The sequence below is a fragment of the Pteropus alecto genome, unplaced genomic scaffold, assembly GCF_000325575.1.
Source record: "Pteropus alecto unplaced genomic scaffold, ASM32557v1 scaffold246, whole genome shotgun sequence".
In the NCBI taxonomy this organism is placed as follows: Eukaryota; Metazoa; Chordata; class Mammalia; order Chiroptera; family Pteropodidae; genus Pteropus; species Pteropus alecto.
The window spans coordinates 1768292-1786485 of record NW_006437742.1 but is presented as its reverse complement, the minus strand read 5'-3'; the positions used below and the strand labels follow the sequence as shown (position 1 = coordinate 1786485).

At 41.8% G+C, this 18194-nt stretch overlaps 1 protein-coding gene across 1 annotated transcript in view; it reads left to right on the top strand.

Moving 5' to 3' along the window:
* The window catches only part of TBC1D8B (TBC1 domain family member 8B), a 79072-nt gene extending 71238 nt beyond the window's left edge, over positions 1-7834 (top strand). Inside the window, exons 22-23 of the mRNA XM_015591663.2 lie at positions 3914-4016; positions 5743-7834. Coding sequence (XP_015447149.1) covers positions 3914-3996 — 83 coding nt within the window. The 3' untranslated portion in view covers positions 3997-4016; positions 5743-7834. The remainder of the gene's footprint in view (positions 1-3913; positions 4017-5742) is intronic.
* Positions 7835-18194: the final 10360 nt, after the last annotated feature.

Sequence of the window (18194 nt, the reverse complement as noted above, 5' to 3'; positions counted from 1 at the left end):
TATCATTTATTTCTAAGTATCTCTTTATCTCTCTTTTTATTTCTATTACCCGGTCATTCTTCAGTAACATGTTGTTTAATCTTCTCATATTTGTGGTTCTTCCTTTTTTCTTTTTACAGTTAATCTCCAGCTTCAAAGCATTGTAATCATAGAATATGGTTGGTATGATTTCAAACCTCTTATATTTGTTGAGGCTATCTCTGTGCCCCAGTATGTGGTCAATTCTTGAGAATGTTCCATGTGTACTAGAGAAGAATGTATAAGCAGCTGTTTTGGGATGGAAGGCTCTGTAAATGTCAATTATGTCCAGTTGGTCTTATGTGTCATTTAAAGATATTATTTCCTTATTGATTTTCTGTTTGGATGATCTGTCCATATCCAACAGTATTTAGGTTCCCTACTATGATAGTGTTTTGGTCTGTTTCTCCCTTTAGTTCTGTTAGTAGTTGCTTTGTATATTTTGGTGTTTCCTGATTGGGAGCATAAATATTAATAAGCGTTAGGTCTTCTTGATGCATGATTCACTTTATCATTATGAAGTGTCCATAATTGTCTCCCATTACTCTTTTTATCTTGAAGTCTATTTTGTCAGATATAAGTATGGCTACCCCCGCTTTTCTCTGGATGCCATTTGCTTGGGTTATTATTTTCTACTGTTTCACTTTGAGTCTATATTTGTCCTTGCACCTGAGATGTATCTCTTGAAGGTAGTCTATGGTTGGGTTTTGTTTCTTGATCCAGTCTGCTACTCTGTGCCTTTTTATTGGTGAATTCAATCCATTTACATTTAGGGTGATTATTGAAATATGAGGTTTTCCTATAGCTATTTTATCTTTTGTTTTCAGTAGCTCAGTGTTTCTTTGTTCTATTGTTTTTTTTCTCCATTGTTTCTTTGTCCTTTAATTTGTGTTTTGTCGATTTTCTCTCTGTTACCTCTTGTTTTATGATATGTGTCTCAGTTCTGGATCTTTGGTGTGTGGTTACCATTAGGGTTATGCAAAGGAAAGTTATATATATATATATACAGATACATACATACAGTAGTCTGTTTTCTTCTGCAGGCACCTTATCTCCATTTCCCTTTGCGAATTTAGATCTTTACTCCCTCCTCTTTTCTGTTTTTGTTGTCTTAAATTATCACTGTATGTGCTGAGCATTCCTTTCTAAGTTTCAGTAGCTATTATCTTCTTTTTTTGGAGTGTTTTCTTTCTTTTTTTTTTTTTTTTTGCTATTTACTGTGTGTCCAACTCTTCTGATGATGTCAAAATGTCTTGCTTTCCTGGTTCCCTCCTTCTCGGCATCTTGGAGCTTAGTGAAGAATACAGTGAAATGTTCCAAGGGTAGCAGGAAACAAATCCCATAGGTCGAGAAAATCATAACCAGTAAAGAGCATCCTTAAACATTCATTTTTTTTATTTGCTACTAGGAACTCTTAAAAACATTTCTTATATATTCTGGTAAATGATCCATCAATATAATGACAAAGAAAGAATTCTCAAGACAGCCAGGGTAAAGAAGACAGTTACTTACAAAGGAAAACCTGTTAGACTATCATCAGACTTCTCAGCACAAACCTTACAAGCAAGGAAGGGGTGGAACCAGATATTCAAACTATTGAAAGAAAGAAACTACCAGCCAAGGATAATGTATCTAGCAAAGCTCTCCTTTAGATATGAAAGAGAAATAAAGATGTTTCCATACATACAAAAGCCGAGGGAACTCTCCACCATGCAAAAGGACAAAAAACATATAACTATGAATAAGTTGACCAACAGGCAGACAGAAACAGGAAAGTAATCAAAAGAAAAACCCCCTTTCTTTCTTTGTCATTAATTTTTGACAACTTTAATATAATGTGTTTTGGAGAAGGCCTTTTTGGGTTGAGATAATTGGATGTTCTGTTTGCTTCTTGGGTTTGAAGATTGAGTTCTTTCCTTAAGTTTGGGAAATTCTTGTTGACTGTTTGTTTGAATATGCTCTGTTCTCTTTTCCCTCTCTTCTCCTGGTATACCTATTATGTTGCTTTTTCTGATGGTATCAGATATTCTTGTAGAGTTCTTTCATTTTTTTTTTCATTTTCAAGTCTCTCTACTTTCTTCTGCATTATTTCCAAATTTCTGTCTTCAATATCCCTAATTCTTTCCCCTATCTGGTCAGCTCTATTTCCTAAGCTTGCTATTTCATTCTTCATCTCTTTTAATGTGTCCCTAATCTCCAGAAGTTCTATTTGGTTCTTTTTTGTGGTTTCAATCTCCTTGGTAGTGTATTCATTTTGTTCATTTATTTTGTTTCTAACTTCTTGGAATTGTTCAGAATTTTTGTGCATCTTGTTGAGTTTTTTCAGAAGTGCAATCCTGAAATCTCTGTCATTTAAATTGCATATTTCTATGTCTTCAATCTTATTTTCTGGAGATGTTTCACTTTCTTTCTGAGCTTCCTGTCTCCTTGGTTTTTCATGGTGTTTGATGGACTATTAATCTGCCTCGGCATTAGTGGGAGTGTACTCGGCTTTTTTTTATTTTTTATTTTGTTTATTTATTTTTTAAGAAAAATGAGAAATTTTATTATATAGTGATCTCTTTTTAGGACATTGATAAGAGGGGGTTTTTCTTTTGATTTCCAGTAAGTGGTATCCATGTTTCTTGGATATGATTTAAGGCTAAAAATGCTCTTTCCTCTCTGGCATGTGCCACCTCTGAGATCAGGTCCCTGGGTCCCAGGGCTCCACCCCCTTGAAAGGGTGTGATGGGCAATGGAGGTCTGAGTCTCTGAAGTGGTCCTGAGTTCCCGTTACTGCCCCAGTAGACAGATGCAATGTTCTCATGTTTCCTTCTGACTCAGCCAGACTGGGTGGGGGTGGGGTTGATTGGGAGAGGTCTGATGTATATGTGGCTGTTTTCCTTCCCTTAGTGCTATCCCCAGGTTTCTGCTGTCTTGCTTTGATATCACCATACCTGTCTTTGGTACTAGCTGTAGTGTATGTTTCAGTACTAGTTGGGCAAATTCCCCTGGGACAAATTTCCCTGAGGCTTGGTGGTGGTAGCTCTGAGAGGATATGGTGGGGGCAGGTGTTCTCTGGGTCGGTGGGGTATGGCCAGGCTCCTGACTCAGCCTCCCTCTTGGCAATGGCAGTTGCTAAGCCAAGGCGGTTGCTAAGCCACAGCTGTTGCCCCTCCACACTGCCCTGCTCTCTGCCCTGATCTCTGGGCTCCACTGTGTGGAATATGCTAATCACTCAAGCAGCACTGCTTGGGGCTTCTCAGGGCCATGAAATGTCCCCTCCCTCTCCTCCTGCAGGGAGCTCCAGCTGCATATTGCAGCTCCTTTGTTTCACATTCCTAATCTGCCTCCCAGTCTGGCTCGGATTTGCACACCTTTGGATGCTCTGATGTGCATATCTCTCAGACTTGCTTGTGTGCAGTTTGGGTGTTATTTGTTGAGTTGTAGATGTTCAGCTTGTTATTTCAAGGGGAGATATCAGGGGAGATCCCTCATGTCACCTTGCTTCTGACATCTCCCACTTTCATTTTTGAAAAGTATTTTTGCTGGATATTAAATTCTAGATTTTTTTTTTTTTTTGGTTTTCTTTTTCTGGCAATTTGACAATATCATCACATTATCTTTTGACTTCTGTTGTTTCTGTGGTCAGTTTTATTGTTGCTCTTTTGAAGTTAATCTTTGTTTTGTTCTCTAACTGCCTTACCCTTAACTCAAAAATATAAAAAAAACAATGTAAGCCCTTTAAAGTGCATTTGGAAAAAAGAGAGTAAAATCATGTTTAATGTTACCACCCTAACACAACTAAAGAATTGCACTTTTGGACTCTTGTTTCTGCAAGCATTTTTAAGGTGGTTAATCTTTAATCCTCTGCCTATTTCTCTTTTTAATTATACTCTCTTTGATCTGTTTTCAGTTGTGGTGTGTCCAGCTGCATGTGATATTCTTGGAGCCACAAAAACAGATATGAAGAAGCCTTGCAAACATCTACATTTATAATTCGTCCCTTCTATGCAATAGTAAGAGAAACATTTTCCTTATCTACTAATTCCTCACAGACGTATTTATGATTTTTTATATGTTTAAGGGGAGAAGGGTACATGAAAAATATATAATATATTACATAAAGACTAGTATCTTCACCCTTCCCTTTCTTAAAAATGAAAAGGAACTCTCTTTTAATAATTTTATTTTTATTGCCATGACTCTGCCTTCATTTTACTTTTTTTATGTTTCGGCAAACATTTTGATCAGCTGGAATTTCTGCTACCACTTTTAGCGTTTTTCTTGTGTCTGTGGTAATGCTTTTATGGATTATTTCAAAGTTTTTCCAGGATTTTAAAGAATATTTTTTCATTTTTAATAGTTTAGAATTTAAGTAGTACGAATTCTTAAAGTAATTTCTAGGGAAAAAAATCTATTTTCTAAGATGCTAAGTAAATTCAGAGTGGCATAATATGTTCATTGTACTCAAATACGCAGGCAGCCTAGCTTTGAAGAAATAGCATGAACTGAAGATTTTGTAAGCCATTGCCCATATCAACTACCAAAAGTCACCATTCCCAGCAATTCAAGCAAAGCTACTGCTCTCATATTCACAGTTTTGTATATACAGAGCCTTGTGGACAGCTTCCCTAGCGTCTCCAAGTTGATTAGACAATGGAATATCCAGGAAAGATAGGCAGACATAAAAATAGAAATATTTCTGCTACCTCCAGGAGTAAAGCCATGAGCGTTAACTTCTCTAGTAATTTACCTGAATGGCTTTTATGCCAGATTGCCAAGGCTTTCTTCCAGAAATTTTTGTGGCTTGTATCTGCATTTGAAAGGCAGACTGGTATACTGAAGTTCCTTTCACAGTGCTTATTAAAATTCAACTATGAAATAAAATTTTACAATTTAGGAGTGGTTTCTCATACAACTATCCATTCGAACTTCATTCCAACAAGCCTGTGGAGTTGATAGACTAAAGACAGTCCCCATTTTAGAGGTGGAAACTAAATCAATTGTCCAAGATGCTACAGATAATAAATGACAGAACCTGAACAAGTACCTAAGTCAAGTCTCCTGATTCTGGTGCTCTTTCCTGCCCACAACATTGCCCTCACCTTAGAAAATATTAATAGCCATTAATAAAGGGTGATAAGTTTGCAAAGAATAGATTTTTCTTTTAAACTTTTCTTACCTATGGAAATCATTATCAGTTTTCCAAAAGTGTTTATTTATTTTGATAATTATTTAATTATCAAAACATGGATCTGTTTGATCAGGGGAAATTTTCACTGTTAGTACAAGGCAAAGCCCCTACTCCCAGGATAACAATTTTACTATGTAGTCAGTTCACCTATGGGTGTCCATGAAAGAGATACACACAACTAGAAGCTCAATTAATTATACTCTTTTTAATTATACTCTCTTCGAGTATAATCGAGTGGAATCTGAATTTGCTCCCCAGGTCCTCAGAGATCAGAGGAAATTAAACAAGTGAACCCTCTTCACCCTCTTCCTGATGTATACATAGGCTGGGACAAGTCTCTGACCCTGGGCAAATATTCCTACATGTTGTGAGTTCAAGGAGGAGTTTTCATGCTTGAATCCTATCACTTCACCTTCTCAAGGCTTTCCACTGAGAAAACTATATACACAAGGACCAATTATTAGAACAGCAAGTAAAGTGTCATTTAGTAATAAAAGCTTGATTCGAGAATTCAGCATATGGTAACCCCTCCCCTTTTTCTATTGCAGAGTTCTCTGGTTTGAAAAATGAATTGGAAAATGCAGCTAGAGCTACTCCCTCTGTTCTGAATATGAAAAGCTAAGGTCTTCACAAAAAATTTGACCTGACCTAATCATCCAGAGTAGGTGGAACCAACTACTGTATATAGGCACAGATGTGTATCACTTTTCATTGTGATGAGTCTGCTCACTGGTGAGATGTAGCCTAATGATTGATCTCAAATCAATCAGATTAGTAATGCCTATGCAGGAAGATCTAAGAAATAACGTATATCAAGTGCCTGTAATTTTGGGTGAAAATATTTGCTCTCCATCACAGACCAAGCCTGAAGCATGGAAAGAGGGTTAAAAATGTTCCTCTTCCCTCATAGTATACTCGCTGTTCCACATATATCTATTGGGAAGAGTTGATACAATGCTGTCTCCTTCCCTTGGGTGGCTTTGGTGATGAGAGAGTGAAGAGCAACTGAGTGCAGAAAAAGAAATTTAGTGCCACCCAGAGATCCAGTGCTCCAGGAGGAAGTAACAAGATTCCCCTCTCAGAACCAAGCTTGCCAGGGCTTCAGCATCACCCAGGGGCTAAGGGGGTCTTTGGGCTCAAACATTTGTTATTTCAGCAGTTCTTGTGCTGTTGCCAGTGTGTTAGAATGAGAATAGATCACAGCCTCTGGTACTGACAGTCAAGCGTGCATTCTCTACCCCCAGACTCTTGCAACATTGAGAGCTGTTATCAAACTGCTTTCCTCAGTGCCTGTAAACAGGTGCTGCCATCAGAACCCATGCTGATAACACACATCAATCCTTCCCAATCTTTGTACTGACTAAGGACGGAGATGCCCTTTTGAGCCCCTGATGATTATGTCTAATATAAGATGAGTAGCTAAATCAAGCTGGCTGTGAGTACAGGACAGTGGTTACTTTTTCAGTAGTGCATGAAGCTTGCTGGAGAGATAATGTTCATCTCTCCTTAAACCAGTCACCTAACATTTAATTGTATTCTTAGCATGTGTTGGAGATGTGGCTGTCTTGGGTCTCCAGTCCTGATAATTTCCTATTACTTCTTTTAGGAGGAGAATCATAGTTTGATATTTTACTGGGATTATAACATTGGCCTAATTAGAAGCAGGAAACTTGTGGGAGTGCAGTAATGTGGCCTCCAAATAATAAGCTGAATCCTGGGTTATAGGTGTTTCACATTTAGCCATAGCTCAGTGCCCTGGTTTGTTGGGAAAGCACTAGACTCAACATAAGATTCTGGGGTCCAGTCTTGACTTCTGCACTGACTTGCTGCACAACCTTGAGCAAGTCACTTCCCTTCCCATCGTCTTTAATTTCCTCATTGAAAAACGGGAATATATGATGGGGAATACTAAGAGATTCAAATGAGATCATAGATATAGAGCTTCTCTGACATGCCGAAAATGTCTAAGACCTGTGTAAAGCAAGCTTATTAATATTCACAGGACAATGGAGGACAAAGATGTATAGTCTATGATTCTTAAAAGTATATATGGAGAAAAGCAAGTGCGTTAGCCCAGGTATTACCCATAAGCCTCAGGTGAGTGTGTTGACAGTACCTCCCTTGGGGCAAGATAGTGGGCTTGGGGACACCAGGAGCCTAATAGAGCTAGGTAAGGGGAGTCAAGGGGAGTCAAAGATGTAACTACTAAAGTGAGAGCATGTGTCAAAAGAGAACATATATAAATATATGCACACAAACATACATAAGTACTATACACACATATTTCTCACATCTATGATGTGCCAAGTACTCTGCTAAGTCCCTTACATGTATTATCTCATTTAATCCTTATAATAACCCTGTGATATTAGCATGATTATCATCCCTATCTTAGAGATGAAAAAACTGAGACTTAGAGACTAATTTGCTATTTTTCCCATGGTCACTTAGCTAGCATGAAGGACCCAAGTCTAGTGTGACTCCCAAGCCTGTTCTCATAACCATCAGGCACTAAATTGCTAACCACAGAATCCTCTGGTTGGTTGGTTCTCCTGATCCCTTGCCTAGTGCTCTAAGTCCAGGTTCAGTCTAAAGGTCAGCCACTAGGGGGCGCTGCCTCCCCTGTTAATGGACACCAGTTGAATCCCTAAGGACTTGTGGGAGCTGGCTGTTGTCTTCCAGGGGTGGAAGACTTCTCAGAGACCCCAGAGCCTGGTTCCAGGTTGTTCTTGGGACTCTTCCTCAGCCCCTTTTAATTCACACTTGGCCCCAGGCCCCAAGTGTCCCCAGTGATGTGGGTAAAAATGCCTTTGTATGACAGTTTGTGTGCTTCTCTTCCATGTAGGCCACAGACCAGGCGAGCTACTGTCTTTATGGGACTCTCAGGGCTTTTTTGGGAGAATGAGTAAAAGGGTAGGAAGAGCCTAGTAGTTAAGAGCCAGGACTCTGTAGCTACACTGTCTGGGGTCTCCCTGCAGCCTCCCCACTTCCTTGCTGTCATGTCACCTCCCTAACCCCCAGTTTACTATCTGTAAACATGATAGCACCACTCACCCTGCTGGGGGTTGGTGAGTCTTGTTTGGGATAAGATGTGCCAAGCTTAATGCCTGGTGCACCACAAGAGATCTGGGTAATTGATAGTTTCTCACATTGGGCCCAGACCCTTCAAGCAGAAGGAATCGCTACACAGAGCCAGGGCTCATTCCACTCATAGGCCACAGAGCACTGAGGGGTGGGAACAGGTCTCTCAGACCCTTACCTCTGGTAGTCCTGTGCTTGCAGCCTAGATTCTGTGAGGGCCTGCCACTGCCCATCAGGAGACCCCCAAATATATCTCCTTTGGTGACACCTTTGTTGCCTTCAGTTCTTCCTGGCCTGGAGTTTTTCCTATCCTCTGGCTCACTTCCAGCCAGAACTGAGACTTTTCCTCTCTTGCCCTCCCAGAGATTTAATTCTTCACCAATCCCTGTAGATTCCACCTCTTGAAAGCATGGAGCTCTGGAATGAGTTGAGCCTGAATCCTGTCCTGCTTCTTATTGATGTAAACTGGGGCAAGTGCTGTCATCTCTCAAATCTTGGCTCAGCAATTTATATATTGTGTGACCTTGAGCAGATTCCTTAACCTTGCTGATGAACCTCAGTTTTCTCATCTATAAAATTATAATAATAGTACTTGTGTCTCTAGACTGCTATAAGGATTAAATGAGGTAATGCATGTAAAGTACCTTGCACTTAGAAGGTGTCACAGATTACCAGCTATGTGATTTTGGGCAAGGTTTTTTTTTTTTTAAACCATGCAAAGCCTCAGCCTCCCTAACTGTATCTATCCCTTGGGGTTGTTATATTAAAGGAATTAATCCAAGTAAGTTTCCTAGCCATGTACCAAGTCCATAGTAAGAATTTGATAATCATCAGCTATTGTAGCTCTTACCCTCCTAGCCACCCTGTTGCCTAGTCTCCTCTGGACAGGGAAGGCCCCCCTTCCATCTCAGTAGGTGTTGCCACCTCCTACCTACCCACCCCCAGCTATGCCTGTGTGGTTATCTAGTGGGCGGTTTGTCTTCTGTCCTCCCGAGTCCCCTGTTGTAAAATGGTAGCTCAAGTTCATTGTTCTGTACTGTCAGGAGCCTGGTGTTGGTTACTGTGTTTTTGGTTCACACCCAGCTGGCAAGGCTTGTAGCTACCTCCATGCAACTACACAAACCCAGGTACAGAAATCATACTAACTCATTTTCTCATTCATAAATGGGCATAATAATCATATCTATCTTCTAGGATTGTTGTGATTATAGTACCATAGAAGATCATGGCTGTAACATGAGTAGCAAGTGCCTGGCAAAAAGTGTTATAGCTACCACTTACTGAGCACTCACTCTATGTCAAGTTTTCGTACTTGAGTTTATGTGCTTGCATGGAGGTTGCCACAAGCCTTTCCAACTGGGAGTAAACCAAAAACACAGTAACCAACACCAGGCCCCTGACAGGTCAAAATGGTGAACTCAGGCCACCTAACAACCTTGTTTGGAAAGAGGATTGGCAACCATTTTACAACAGACCTGTGGTGGAAGGGAGACAAATGGCCCACTAGATAACCACGCAGATACATTTGGGGGCAGGAGTGAGAGGTGGGGAGTTAGAGGAGGGGGCTTTCCTTGCCCAGAGACAGAGAATAAGCAACTTTTAATGAGCATGTGCAGTGTGTGTGTGGGGAGTGGGGAGGCAGGGAAGGGGAAAGAGAGAGAAAGAGAGATGAAGAGAGGGAGAGAGAAAGAAAAAATAAGTGACTACAGAGAGGGCTGAGAGCAGAGAGCTGACCTTGACACCTGAGAGGTGGGGCGGGCCTATAGATAGAGCCAGCATGTGGCAGATGTGGGATTTGAACTCAGGTAGTACTACCCCCAAAGCCCATGCTCTTAATCATTATAACATTAATCTCTGGTATAGAGTAGATGCTCAATAAATATTTAATGAAATAATTCATATTGCCTCTTTCTGGAAAGTTTTCTCCCTCCATCTCTACCAGGGCCCATTCCTCAAGGCCCAGCTCAAATGCAGCCGCATGCTCAACCAACGTGCCCTCTCTCTGTTGCTATGGGGTGGGGGAAACAAGAGGCTTCAGTGCTGAGGTGAGGAAGTATGGGGCACTAGGATGGGCCAGCTGGGATGGAGCCAGAAGAAGGACTCTGGATTTTGCATGGAGATTTTTTTCTTGAGTTTGTGTACTGGCTTTGAAGTTGCTACAAGGACTGGATATACCGAATACAAAGTAACTCACACTGGGCTCTGATTAGTAGTACAGTGAATTCCAATTTCTTAGCAACCATGTGTGCACAGGACAAATGGAAGTCATTCCAGGGCAGGAGACTGGAGGAAAGTAAGACAAAATGTCTGCCACTGACCAACAGCAAGAGTGCAGTAAGGGGGAGGAGGGGAGAAAAAGTGAGGAACTCATTTAGAGTTGAGAATTACTGCTCCAAGGGTTTTAGGGTCTTTAAGCCCCTGGGGATTTAGAGATTTGTAATTCTATGCTATATAATACTCTAAAACCAAGGATATTGGGATTCCAAGGATTTAAAACCCCAACAACCTATGGTAAAAAGACTTGAACAATTTTTGAGCTATGAAATGTTGGGAACTTAGGACCCAAAACAAGGATTTTAAACGGAACACTGAACATGATAAAATACTAATCCCCCTTAGACTTCAAACCAATCTTGTTTTAACCCTTGGGACAGTAGTTTCCAATTAGTCTTCCCCACAATGTAGGGATCCCTACAGGTGCCTCACAGAAGGGGGTGGAAAGAATTAGTTTACAAGAGAGAGGACACCAGGGTGAGAATTTTGTGTCCCTCATTGTGGCTTTCACCAGGAGAGCTCCAGCTTTATTTGGTTTGTATCTTGGGCTTCTGCATTCAATTCAAAAGAAGGGTGTTCCTGCTAAAGCACAAAAAATAAGTTTTGAAACCACTGTCCCTGACCCCTGTTTCATGTGTTTTTCTTCTTTTATTAATGGGGGACAAACACTGCAAAGATGCTTTGACTGGTAAACCATCAGATGGTGCCAAGGAGATCGGGGGAGATGGCTGACAAATTAGTCATTAGCAGACTTTAGCCTATAAGCTCATTTCTGTTATAAAATTAATAATAACCACTACTACAACTACAGTTTCTCTGACTACTACCACTTATTGAATGCTTATATTATGCACCAGAGGCTAAATCCTCACACCAGTCCTGACAGGAAGTATCATTGTTTTCCCCATTTTACAGATGAGGAGACTGGGGCTCAGAGTGAATAAGTAACTTGCCCAAGGTCATATAGTTAACATATGGTAGATTCTACTTTACTTACTAGCAGAAACAGAATGGACTAAAGGAATTATAGAGGTCAAAGGTCAACTGCCTGGCAGTATTAATTAAGGAACAAGGTTAAACTTTGAGCAGTAGATGGCACCAGTGTGTGAGTTACATAGCTCGCTCAAGGCTGTGTCCAATTCAGGGAAGTTCCAGCTGGGCTCAGAACTGAAACATCTTGTCTCAAGTTCAGCCAGGAGGGAAAGAAAGATGGCCAGCATTTTGCTCCTGAATCAGATAAAGTTACTCTGTCCTGTTTGTAGCTAAGCAAAGATATGGGAAGCTAGCAAATTGGGGAATAGAGGTAGTTCTGCCAAGAACTGCTTTATAAAGACCTGAGAGTCTTTCTTCAACATTCTTGAGTGCCTCCTTCAGGCAGTGTGCTGTGTGATGAAGTCACACGGGTATATCAAACACAGCCCCATCTTATTGCATAAGAAGGGGGCAGATGCCATGGTAGGGGAGGCACTGAATGTAATGGGGGCACCCAACCTAGACTCAGGAGTCTGGGGAGGCTTCTCACAGGAGAGGTGTCTGAGCCACTCATTGGATGAATAGGAGTTTATCAAACATAAAAGTGGAAAGGCATTCTAGACAGAGATTTAAAGCTGCAGAAATGTTAAAAAGCATGGCACATTTAAGGACAGTGTAGGCATCAAGTGTTGAGGGATGAGTCTGAAGAGATAGACAAGTGAAAGAGAATAAGAGGTACAAACTTCCAGTTATGAAATAAGTCACAGGCTATAATGTACAGCATAGGGGAAATAGTCAACATTGCAATAACTTCGTATGGTAAGTGATGGTTACCAGACTTATTGTGATCACAGCATAAGGTAAATAAATGTCAAGTCATTATATTGTACACCTGAAATATAATATTATATGTCAACTATACTTTAATAAAAAATCAATTAAAAAAAGTCAAGAACTAGACAATTGGACAGCTTAGAATGTCAAGTTGAGGGCTTGATTTGTGAATATATTAGTAGAGAAGCCATCGATTCTTAAGAGGACTTGTGATTTAAAAGCAAAAGGTAAGTTCAACTGTTGGTGAGTCAATGAAGAACCATAGTAGGGCTTTATGCAGAGGCACAATATAATCTGATCTGGTGGCCAGTGTGGAGTATGAACTGCAGAGGGACATGCTGGAGGCACAAAAATTAGTGGCTCAAAGTACATAGCCAGATAACTGCCTCCACCGTATCGGGTCAGAAACCTGCAGGTAAGATGATCTAGAAGAGACTTTAGACATCTCTGGGGTCCAGCCCCTGCTCCCACCCCGCTATCAAGGGAGTCTGTCCCGATTCTGGTTGAGAAACAAGTGGACAGAGTCCTGGGGGTTGTTTGCTTGCCTGTCCCTATTCTAACACCAGTTTGGAGACAGTCCAAGGGACAGAGCTCTATTGGAGCAGCAAAGATTCACGGGTGAGGCAGGGCGGGGGAGTGGGGGAAAAGGACTGGGGCTATGTGCCAGTAGACCAGGATTCTAGTACCAGCTCTACCACAGACTAGCTGTGGGGCCTGCTCAAATTCTTTCCTACACTGGGCTTCAGTCTCTCCATCTATAATTCCACAGAAACCTTGGGTCTGCCCTCCTCCTAGAGCTGTTGTGAGAATCAAATGTGAGCAAGGCTGTGAAGGTGGTTTCTCAGATCTGCAGTCCTGGACTGGGGTCAAGGGCTCTCTAGGTAGGGACCTAGTCAGTGTGAACACACATGGCTGCATGTGAACATATGTAACAGGGGCTCCAACTCACCAAATGCACAAGTTTCCTCACCTGCCCTGGAGGGTCATTTGTAGAGTATAGCCAGGGCCTCCAAAGACAAGCCCCTCTAGGACATAGAGGAGAGATCTATCAGTGGATGAAGAAAAGACTAAAAGGTGGACTCCCTTAGATAACAAAAGGCACCTCCAAAACACTTGGCTTTGATGCCATCTACTCCAGGAAGCCTTTCCTAAGGACCCTGAGCCAAGTCAGGGTAGAGGCCCTTCCCCTCTAGTTCAACAATGTTATCATTGCTCTTATCGAAGTTCTGTAATTGTCTATTTACTTACCTTTGAACTTCTTAAGGGCAGATTTATGTTAGATCATATCTGAATCCCCAACACCTAGCACAATGCCTAGTACACGGTAGGCATTTCAGTAAATATTTGTTGAACATGTTAAGTGTCTGGAGGAATTAATGAGGGTTGGGTGGAGAATATCTTGCTCCCTACCTCTTGTTCCAAGAAACAGAGCTGAGGATCCTACCATCTTCCTGGGTTGGAGAAAGGGGCCAGAAATATTCCTGGGCCCACTGCTTCCCCACTAGACTTCCAGAGGTAGAGAAAAGGTGAGCGGAAAACTTATGGTGTGGTCAGGAGACAGTCCCGCAGCCTAGATCACATGTAATACAGGTTTCATGGCATTCTCCCCTGTGCCTCTCAGTGGACTGAGCAACTTACCCATGAGAGCCTGGCTGCTCGGCTTTCAGCTTTGGCAATGCCCACTGTCCCCAAGTCCCCTCCTGTCACTCAGAGAGATTAGTAGAGTGAAAAACCAATTGAGATATTCCAGCCCAAGATGTGGAGGGACACTCTCTAAGGCCTTTATTCCCTTCTTAGAGAACAGGTGCACCCTGGACATCTCATTTTCCTTCCTTTGCCAGGAACCTCGCTAAAACTGGAGTTCCACTTACCTTTCACTCCCATCTACTTCTTGTCCAGAACAGACAGGGGGCGATGGGCTTAACAGGCCAGGGAGTGCCAGGGAGCCCTGTGCTAGGCTTGGAACTACGCTTAGAGCCAAGGCTGGGACAGGGTCCACAGCAGCAGTGGGAGTAACAGGATCCATCCTTAGGATGTCAAGACCAGGCAGACTGTGAGGGCTCCTAGTTCTCAGAACCTGCTGCAGTCTTGTCCTTTCCTGGGAGACCCTTTATAAGACCTGCTTGGACTCATAAATTATTCAGAGAAGTGCAGGGGTTGGGGACCAGAAAGGGGGATGAAGATTTGGAGAGGGGCTCAAGGAGGGAGATCTGAATTCCTGGCTGGGAAATCTCTCCCAGTTGAATAAACAGAGAGTCAGTGAGGGGTGAGAGGTTATCGTTACCTCCAAGTCAGAAAGGAAAATACAGCAGGGGCAAATCGTACACCATTTTTGCGAATTCCCCAGGCAGTAGCAAGACGGGAGGCAGGAAAGGTGGGAAGCTCATTAGTACCCGACACCACATAAGATTGTTAGTTTAGGCACAGAGGGCTGGACAGACAGGCCTTTAGCAAAGCCAGTTCCCAGTAATAAAGAGCAGGTGACCTAGCTAAGGAGTGTGTGGGACTCACACATTATTTTACCTCAAAGCCCAAGTATATTTTCCAGGTAGACCTGTTATAGAGTGATGGTCATTAAGCATACCACCTGGGTGAGGAAAACAGGAGGTTCTGGATGGAACAGGTCTAGTCCAAGTCTTCCTTTCACTCCCTCCCCTGTTGTGTGAAAGTGCTTGAATCCCCTCTCCTGCCTCAGCAGTTAGTGGTCCGATCAGGGTCAAGAAACGCAGGCAGCATTTTCAGGGCTTCCAGGTCAGATTCCAAATCTCAGAGCTTAGCTTCCAGCCCAGGAGCCAGAGTGCTAGAAGGAGGCAGAGTTGTACCCAGCTGCTAAGCTTCTGAAGGACCATCTCTTGCCCTGGAGCCTCAGTTTCCTCACATGTGAGAGGAGCCCAGTGGTCCCAAATAGCCCTGCAGCCTGAGCATTCGGTGTTGGGGGCTTGGTAAATGGGTACTGACCCCAGGCAAGCCCAGTGGCTAGAGCACTATCCTTGGCCATAGCCAGACTTCTGGGCTTTTGCCAAAAAGCTTCCAGTTACAACTACTGGCATGCTCCTTATGCTTTAGAAGTCCTGAAAATATTCTTCCTGATCTAAGTGTCCAGCACCAGCATGGATTTAGCTTCTTGGATATTCATCACAGTTGGGTTTATGATGGTCAAAAATTTGAAACAACCTCAAATGTCCAATAATAGGAAATCAGTTACATTAAATAGGATAAGTCCTTGCAAACAAATATTAAGCAGGTATTCATAATCATGTTCTAAGAAGTATAATTATCAACACAGAAAGTGAAACAAAAATCAGATGATAAAAGGGTGTAAATAAATTGGTTCGAGGGCTCCCTTTTTCTCTATTCGCTTACCCCAACCTCCCACCCCACTTCTAATTCCAGCCCCACTGTGTTCTGTGCAGCAAAGGAAAATTGGAAATAATCTAAATGTCTCACTTTAGAAAGCTGGTTAAATAAATAAATCATTAAACAGTTGTACAATTTCATATTACAATTGGCTTGCTAGAAGATTAGGGAAAAGTTAATATATTGAAGAGTGAAAAAAAGAAGTCTCTACAGTAAAACTTAGAGGAGGATCCCATTTTGGTAAGAAGAAAGGAGAATATTAAAGTGGTCGGTTCTGGGAGTAAGATTACGGTAGATTTTTACTTCCTTTTTTATGCTTTTCTGAATTTTCTAAAAAAACTCCACAAGACCTGATATTATATGTTCTCTTTCTCTTTTTCAATCTCTTTATCTCTGTCCCCCTCTCTCCTTTCTCCTCTCTTTTATTTCCTTTACCCTCGAATTTGTTGAAAGTAGAGTCTACACTCTACACTGCCACTTTTTCCAACTTCCCATTTGCACCTCAACCTACTGTGATTTGGCCCCAGCCCCATCCTCCTACTGAAAAGGCACTACCAAAGGTCACCAAAGACCTCCTAATTGCCAAACTCAATGATCTCTTTGAACTCTGGGTGGCAACAGACACTGTTAGCCGACTCCTCACTTCTAAAACTCTCCTTCCTCTCAGCCTCCATGATCACTCTCTCCTGGTTTTCCTTCTACTTCTGAAACCATTCTTCTTGGTATTTTTTGATGACTTCTCTTCCTCTGCCTATTCCTCAAATTCGTGGTTCTCAGGTATAGTCCACAGATCAGGCTGATACACAGTGGTGTTTTCAATGAGTCACAGAAAGATGGGAAAAACATCAAATGTAGAGTTTTTCAATAATCTAAATTTATTCAATTATAAAAGGACTACCCTTTATTCTGAGATTATGCACTCCTTATTTCTTTGGTGCCAAAATATTCTCTTTTTCAGAATGATGGTAATGGTGGATTTTAGTTTATTTCTTTAACGTTGAAATAAAATGTTAGTTTCTCTATATTGGTCTCATTAACATTTATTGACTGAAAGATCAAAAATTATATTTCCGGCCTGAAATTCTCCCTGTAGATATCTCATACTCATTCCAAAATGGAACCATTTTTCTCCCTCCACAAACCTCCTCTATACCTGCCTTGGTAACCAGCGTCATATTGACCCAGTCGCTCAAGCTAAAAACCTCAGCCACCGATCCACATTAATTGTAGTCGTCACCATTTCTCACATCTGTCTCTTTTGTGCTTCCCACTTTCCCAGTCGTTACTTCATTATGGCCTCATCTGTCCTCTCTCACCTGGATGCCTGAAACAGCTTCCAGATAAGTTCCCCTGTCCTTGACTTGGCCTTTCCAATCCATCCTCCTCACAGCCGCCCCAGTGATCTTTCTAAAACACGGAACTGATCCTCCTGTACTTAAAATCTTCCAGTAAGTTCTAATTGCCTATAGGAAATGTCCAAACTCCTTTGCATGGCAATTAAAGCCTTTTGCTGCCTAAGCCTAGCCTGCCTCTCCAGTCTTCTGCCTCCAGTCCCCTCCACACACCCTCCACTGCAGCTCCCCTTGACCTCTCCATTAACAGGCCATGGATTTTCACCTGCAGTCTTTCCAGAGTTTAGGGCCTTCAGGTCTTAAGCCCATCTTGTATAGGGCTGATCACAGAGAACACTGTGGGTCATAACCAATGGCAGGGCTTAAAATCAATTTAGTGGGTTGCAGCCAGCATTTAACAAAATGAATGAATAGTAAATAGAAGAATGAATCACATGTGGTAAAGGCATACATTGTTCTGTGAAACTTTTGTTTTAGTCATATATCTAGATCTAGATTTAAAGATACACAAATACATGTACTGGGACGTGCTATAAAATATATTTCTTACTGTGGGTCTCAGTTGAAAAATTTCACTGTATTAAGGAAACTAGATATTATTTTGTGATTCATTTAGTGAGTTCTCATATCACAAAATGGGTCTAGTATCACTGTGGAGTATAACAAACAGGTCAAGAGAACAGGTAATGCCAGGGAGACCTCGTGGAGGAGGAGGTGTTTGAGGTGAGCTGGGCTTAAATAGGCAGTGAGAAGAGGGAAATGTAATCCTGGCAGGGAGAACTGGCATAGAAGCCAATAGGAAGAAGAGAGAACATTTGTTAAACATTTATGTACCGGGCACTGTTCTAAGCATTTTGCATGGATTAATTTAAGTCTCACAAACAACCCTCTGAGGAAGATACTATTACAAGCCTCATTTTATAGATGAGATTAAGATACTCGTCTGAGGTCACAGAGTTAAAAGTGACAAGGCTAGGATTTGAACTCAGGTAATCTCTGTGCTCTTAACCACCACAATACACTGCTGGGCACACTGCACTGCCACTGGGGGCTAGTGAGAGAGGGGGCTGTCCAGGTATCAGTGAGAGCCAGCAGGAAACAGATGGAGAAGGCTCTAGAATTCCAGGTTG